At 34.7% G+C, this 7126-nt stretch overlaps 2 protein-coding genes and 1 long non-coding RNA gene across 3 annotated transcripts; all 3 read right to left on the bottom strand.

The window, feature by feature from the left end:
• Positions 1-27: 27 nt before the first annotated feature.
• LOC109587322 (uncharacterized) lies at positions 28-1102 on the bottom strand. The gene is made up of 3 exons (XR_002187526.1): positions 972-1102; positions 309-545; positions 28-143 (listed from the first exon to the last, which is right to left on the bottom strand). It is a non-coding gene; the product is annotated as an uncharacterized LOC109587322 (long non-coding RNA).
• A 1719-nt stretch (positions 1103-2821) lies between these two features.
• On the bottom strand, positions 2822-3916 carry LOC109587317 (uncharacterized). The gene is made up of 5 exons (XM_020003566.1): positions 3906-3916; positions 3636-3777; positions 3404-3590; positions 3009-3353; positions 2822-2958 (listed from the first exon to the last, which is right to left on the bottom strand). Exons 1-5 carry the CDS (start codon positions 3914-3916, stop codon positions 2948-2950), a joined length of 696 nt encoding a protein of 231 aa, XP_019859125.1. The 3' UTR covers positions 2822-2947.
• A 387-nt stretch (positions 3917-4303) lies between these two features.
• On the bottom strand, positions 4304-7116 carry LOC105314722 (polyamine-modulated factor 1-binding protein 1-like). Its single transcript, XM_020003565.1, has 10 exons — positions 7066-7116; positions 6986-7015; positions 6295-6924; positions 5983-6246; positions 5719-5913; positions 5502-5564; positions 5372-5443; positions 5280-5324; positions 4808-4991; positions 4304-4535 (listed from the first exon to the last, which is right to left on the bottom strand). Exons 1-10 carry the CDS (start codon positions 7076-7078, stop codon positions 4304-4306), a joined length of 1728 nt encoding a protein of 575 aa, XP_019859124.1. The 5' UTR covers positions 7079-7116.
• Between the last annotated feature and the right edge of the window lie 10 nt (positions 7117-7126).

Genomic DNA, 7126 nt, shown 5'->3' with positions numbered 1-7126 from the left:
TTTAGAATAATTTGACTTTATAGTACTCAGTGTATTATAATATAATCCCATTTCAAGTCCTAGCTCTTTCCAATCGCTACTATAATAATGACCATCCTTCAAGTCTGTAAGGATACCATCTAAATCACATACACTGAGAGCTTCTACAAATGGAATAAAAGTATTGATTGATATTTTGATTAATTATACTGTACAAAGCAACATAACATACATTACGTGTATGTTTGATAAATTGTGTATGCAAACAGAATGGGCACACTGATATAGCTATAGTATGCCCCAGTATGCATAATAATTATTTTACTTACTGAAGTGATCAGCTGTTGGTTTTTTATCAAGAGACTCAACCAGAGTGGTCCAATTAGGTCCTCCACCATCAGGTCTCTGCAACCATTTAACTAGACACTCTCTAAGGCCCTCTTCAGCGTGAGAATAATTATAAGATAATCCTAGTTGCAGTCCCAACTCCTTCCATGTACTTCCATTGAAATCAATTAGGGATTCATCCAAATGCTTCTTAGTAAGTGGTTGCGGATTTTGTGAACCTAAAGTACATATTTGAATATTATAAGAACAACATACAACAAGAACTGTCCAAATTCCAAATACAAATTTTACGAGGATAAAATTTCACAACTTTCAATTCAGTAGCTATTTGCGGTTTGAAGTGAAGGCACTATGCTGCCATGAAACACTTTCCACATATCGGATATGCTTGCTAGCATACAGCCAGTAGTATTTATGTAGAATAAAATTTTGAAAGTCAGCAAATGTCAAAATTTAAACTGCTGTATATTTGTGATAACAATCTTGCTACTGATTACTAACCACCAACCATGGACTTTAATAAGTACTGTAAGAAAGTATAGAGGCAAAAATATGTTTTTAAAAGGACTGAAAATGGCAACAGGATAATTAAACTTTTACAATAAATATACTTAAAATTATACTTAGCACCAAATGCTTCATACCTTTTTCAGTCTCCTTCCTAGTTTGAGTAGTAGCTGTAGAAGTAGTACTGGCCACTGTAAAAAATAAAACTGTAAAACAAGTTCTACATTAACAAAGCATAATTGGGGCAAGCACAATTGAGCCCCACACATGGCAAACAAACAGAGAACAATGTTCTTTTCTTATTCATTAGACTAAAAGCTGACTTACATTGTGTAAATATCTACGTTAAACTTCTTGTTGTTGAAGTTTCAAAAAATGTAATAGATATGATAGCTCATGCTCACCCCCTCTATGTTTACATTATCAGTTTAGTTAAACAAAGCAGGGGCGTATCTAGGAATTCAGAAAGAGGGGTGCTGGAGGGTGCATGAAGTGCGCTGTAATTTTCCCCACACCCACTTTTACAATGGTAAAACGATGTTTTTTTTTATTTTCGTCAATTATGGGTCAGCAGATCAAGATAATTTTAGCACACTGATCCATACTGACTCTTTTAAGAGTAGTTCTGATTGCTCCCTAAAGCACTGGAAACTGCTGAAATCATGATCAGGGTGCTAGATAACTTTGTTAAGAGGCTTGGTAGTGATGCAAGAGTCCAGGACTTGGGTGCCGGTTTTTTCTGAGCCCAGCCATGAGGGGTTTGTCAACAAAAGCTCTCCGCAGGTTCATTTCTGTGTTCACCACTAAACACACACAATACAATCCGGCAGTGATATTAACTTACTCTCTTGCTCCAACTTGACAGCTGCATCATTCTCATCCATAAATTTCAAAGTAACTAACAGTGCGTCAAAGGTAGCTCCTCCTTTACTGTCAACATTATCAGCTCTGGACAACCACTTGAAGAGACACTCTGTCAAGCAGCGCCATACATCACGAGGATGATTCCTTTCAATGGCGTCCAGCGTGTTCTTGTATAGTCCTAGTATCAATCCCAGCTCATGCCATCTTGTCTGAGGGAAACCATATCGTTTTATCAAAATAATTAAATCACCAAGTTCCTCTATTTATATAAAAAAAAGCATAAATAACGTTACTGTAATACAATAATAAATTATTACTAGTAGTCAGAGGAGAAGTGAAGAGAGACAAAGAAAGAGGGGGATGTGCACAGCTGCTCTTCGAAGCCATGGCTGGACACTACACTCAGTGCACTGCCGCACCCAAAATCAGTGCCTCCACTGACGTCACTCGTACTCCAGATGAGTTTCCCTAAGTGGGCAGCAAAATTTCCCCCAAGACAATTCCTAGATCCAATGTCAAATTTCCCCCAGAAACTCCCTAAAATTTCCCTGTTTTTTGTAAAATATTCCCTTAAAATTTCAAAATTTTAAGAGAAAATTTTAAACTTAAAGAATGGATGCATGTCTGCCATTTTGAATTATCCAGCTGAAAATTTTATCATGTTTTGATAAAATGAAATGCATGTGCAATCATTAACATCATGGATGCATATAGGTTAATGTCATCAATATAATTAAAATGACTCATGAATTTAATTATAGACTTAAGTTAGTCAAAATTTCCCTAGATTACAGCATTTTAAAAAATTCCCTCCCTATTCCCTAAATTGACAAATTTGTCCCTAGATCTAGGGAAATTTCCCTAAATATGGAGGCACTGCCCAAAAATTGGAGCACAGCCACAGTGTAACGGGGTAATTTACAGACACTGGAATGCACGGCTGACGGGGCATGGTTATACATGCCAGCTAGCTCAGCAATAAAAATCCTGATGCTGTCCATTGCAGTATATCTGTGTCCCAGGAGTACATGTATGTACTTCTGTTAGTCTGTATGTATATAGCATGTTCAATGTACATAGTGTTGGCTGTGTTGCATATACACAGAGGCATATCTCCTTGCTTTTTCTCTTTTGTAAAGCTAATACAAACACAAAACTATACATATGGAACAGTGTAAAATAAAAAATGCATATGAAAAATAGAAACATAAGTAATGTAATGTCATTGCTCCTGTAATCATTATCTTGTTCATGTATCTACTAATGTATGGGATAAGGTAAATTATTGTGATGATTGATAGCTTACTGACATGAAGCAGCAATCCTGTCAGCTAATGTAGAAAGAACAACATGATCCTGTTCCCTCAGTATAGACAGGAATGTACTAATGTGATCAGGACAAATTTCAATTAATAATGTAATATTTCCCATAAAAAGTTCTACTCTTTTTGATAAAGACTGGTTATTCATTCCATCAAATAACTCATCATACTGAGAAGAATCAATAATTTGTACTTCTTTACAACCATTAGCTATGTCACGGAACTTTGCTTCTGAAGTAGAAAGGAAACGCTTCAGATCATTAAGGTGCTTCTTGAGGTCATTATGTGAACCAGGATTAGGAACATCTTTAGTACCAACAGAATGACCTGCATCTATACATTACACAATTGAATAGAACACATACATTGTATGTACATTATACCTAATATATCTCTCAGTGATCTGTTAATATTGATTTTCACTGGATCCAGTAAACCTTTCAATGGTATAGCATACTTCAGTACATGAACAGTATCAGGACGACTGCTGTCAGCATATATTGATACCGGACAAGATGGAGGAATTGTATTAATGTCAAAACCAAATTTATTTATCTCTCTTTCTTTAATCTACATGTATTATTAAATATACAATTTATAATGACACAAATGTACCTGACATGGTACTATATCAGGACTAACAATCCAACCAGTTATTGGCTCATCCTGAGGACTAAACACTAGCTCAAGGCATCCAAAACAAGAATGATCAAATTGAAATTTAAAATTTTGTCTGAGTTCATGCTGACGATATTCTCTTTTAATGAACTACAATAATTCAACACTGAGAATAAAGGCAATAACATCAAATATGAATACCTGAATTAGAGCATTTAAATTTTTAGCAGCTGCAAATCTTATTTTATCAGCCCTTTGATAAAAGACTTGTCCAGCATACACTGTAGCTTCTGGTATACCAGTGGAATGAGTAGATACAACTGTAAAAGTTAAAAGTGAATTTGTTACTAGTCAATTTCAATATTCATAGGCTCACTAGTTTTAGATTGTGATGTACTTAATTCAGTAACGGTCTTCAGTACAATCCACTGGACCCTTCAACCCATTCCCTTCCTCCTCTCTATCACTCCTTCCTACTCCACTAGCTCCTCCTTCTTGTCCTCCTGCTCCTTGTCCCTCTCCTCCTGTTGTCTCTCCCTTTCCTTTCCCTCCCTCATCTCCTGCGGAGTCTCCATCTTCCTCTCCATTCCTCTCCTCATTCCTACCTCCTCCATTTCCCTCTTCTTCCTCCCCAATAATAGCAATAGCTAATGACAGAACTTGCTTCATTCAATCCATCTATATCTCTGGTATGCTGGAAACTCCCCTCCTTCAATTAGTGAGAACTGGTAAGGAAGACTAGCTGTGTGAACTGGAGCAACAGCAAATTTAAGATACTTGGATAAAGAAGGATCACTGAGATCAATACAGTTTTGCATTTCTATCCTCAGTGACTTGAGGAGTGGACTGGTTGATATTGCATACACTGCACTCACTAGTCTAGTATTATCAGGAAACCTACAAAGGAATTAATAATTAAAATACATGTACATGTACATATAAAATGTATAGTGGGTAATTTTTTCAGGGAAAATTTTTGTTAATTCATACATCAAAAATTGAAATTCAGCAGAAAACATAATAATTACTATTTTGTTTGAGAGCAAAATTTATAAGGCAGTAATATTTTATTCACTAGACACATAAATACTAAATTATCAATTATTTTCCCTGACAGTAATTCCCCAGTACTAACTATATAGACATTACTGCATGTACAGTATATGTACTTGAAGTGTCCTCCTACAAGAGCTAGTACTGATACTTCTACAGTCTCTGATGCTGATAGACTGCCCTCTGTTATACTAATCCTCAGTCCATACTCCTCCCAGTTCATCAGTTGAGGTTTGTCTCCTTGAACTAAGAACAACTTCTTCCCTGCTATTTGGGACTCACTCAGACCTTCCAAATTATCTGTAGGAAAGTATAACAACTGAAATTATGTATTGTTAAAATGTGTATGTAATTATGGACAAAGATGAGACAATGAACCATAATTCATGTAAAGCTACACTGAATGACAATGTACAGTACATGAAGCAACTTTAAAAATTCATAAAAAATACAAATTTGACCGGAATCAGCTCAAACTTTCTACACAACATAAGGACATGTATATACATCAGAATATTTTTTTAAAATTAAAAATTTTCTATTTTTCAATTTTGGCGAAATTTGGTCCACTATAGTACAGGGACTAACCTTGTGATGGTACAAGATAGTTGAACTGAATTTCTTTGTCAAGAGCTAAAGTATAAAAGTGATAATAAATAAATAAATAAATAATCACATACTTGTTTGTGTTGTTTGTATTTCTTTGTTTTCAGTTTCAATTTGAGTCTCAACTTCATCATTTGAATCTTTTACTAAAAATAATGATAATTAATAAACATGTCAACAGTAGCTTCACAAACAACAACATACCATTAATATCATATTCTTCATCATTATTCATTGTATATTGTCCAGTAGGTAATTCATGTAAACCTACAGTGAATGACAATGTACAGTACATGAATATAATTAATATAACAATTAATAATATCATTAATGAATATCATTAACACCATTTCAGCGCACACACACACCATTTCAGCGCACACACACACACACATACCTGACTGGGTGATAGTGTACATACCTGTACCTGATACTTCCTTGTGATCTTTGGCTTGCTGTAGTTCTAATTCTTGTTGAAGATCATCAATCTTTCTTTGTAATTCCTCTTTCTCTCTTAGAGCAACTTGATTCTGTTTCATTAAACTGGAGGACGTTTTTATTTCTTCCTTTAACTTTTCTTGAAGTTCCTCCAGTTGTTTATGAGTAAGTTCATTGTCTATAGTATAATAATAATAATTGGAGTATATCAATCAATAATAATTATTAATATATAACATGAAATAACCTGATCTTAATTCTTCATATTGCTCTGTCTTGTGTTTCAAGTCTCCAACTTCCTCCTCTTGTTCAGTAAGTGTTGCTAGTCTCTTTTCTTTTTGAATGAGGTCCTCCTTCAGTTGAAGTATTTCTTCTTTATATTTTTGTGTAACTTGTTCATGAAATTGTTTCTCTTTTTTATGGAGTTCCTTTTCTTCCTTCAGTTCCTTTTGAATACTTTCAACTTTCTCCTGTAGCAACATAACTTGATCCTCATCCTTTTCTGCTGTTCCTATACTCAATAGTTACATTATGTATCATATTAATAATATTGATGTACCTGCTGGTACTTCAGTTGTTAGTGTGCAGGTATCTTTACTTTGTACAGTAGGGCCCACGTAAGTATCAGTCAATGAGTCTTGTTTACTATCGTCCCACATACTACCATCACTAATATCACCTCTAATGACATTTACTCTGACATACATGTACATGTAATGTGATAATAAAGCTGATGACAATCTCTGTACACCATTAAGTACTGAATAGCTAGTATCTTTATCAATGACAATTGTAATATAGTCAAGTAGTGATGGAACTTTAAAAAGCTCTTCTTCCAAAAATTGACGAAGTTTCATTTTTAATTTCTCAACAGCTCCTTTATATTCCTCAATAACTGCCGTAGCCTCCGCTATATTAAACTCATTAACAAGAACCTCCAGCACACTAATCTCATCAAGTGAACTGTTCTCATGTACTAATTGTAGAATGTTATGGACATCTTCACACTGAGCTAGCCGAGGCTTTAATCCTTTGTTGTATCCACCCAGTACACGTTTGATATCATCAATGAATGAAGACTGAGGGTTGCTCATCATGATTGATCTAACATTGATAAATGTTTCCTCCAACTTTAACCGGATCGAATAAAGCTCTGTAGTGACACTCTTAGGAAGATAAATCTTGAGCCCTTCAATAAAGTAATTGATGTGTTGTAAATGTATACAAAGTGTACATAAATTAATTCTTACCATTCTTATAATCACTCCCATAAATCTCTCCTATACAACAATCATTAGTTACTGGTATATGTTATAATACATGTACTTACTGTAGTCTCTCATGATAGCTCTTCCTATCTTAGCAGTGGCTGTGTATTTACATAAAATATC

This window comes from Amphimedon queenslandica, unplaced genomic scaffold (genome assembly GCF_000090795.2).
Source record: "Amphimedon queenslandica unplaced genomic scaffold, v1.1 AMPQUscaffold_12609, whole genome shotgun sequence".
Classification (NCBI taxonomy): Eukaryota; Metazoa; Porifera; class Demospongiae; order Haplosclerida; family Niphatidae; genus Amphimedon; species Amphimedon queenslandica.
Note: the sequence above shows the minus strand (reverse complement) of the source record. Positions and strands in the feature narration are given on the sequence as shown.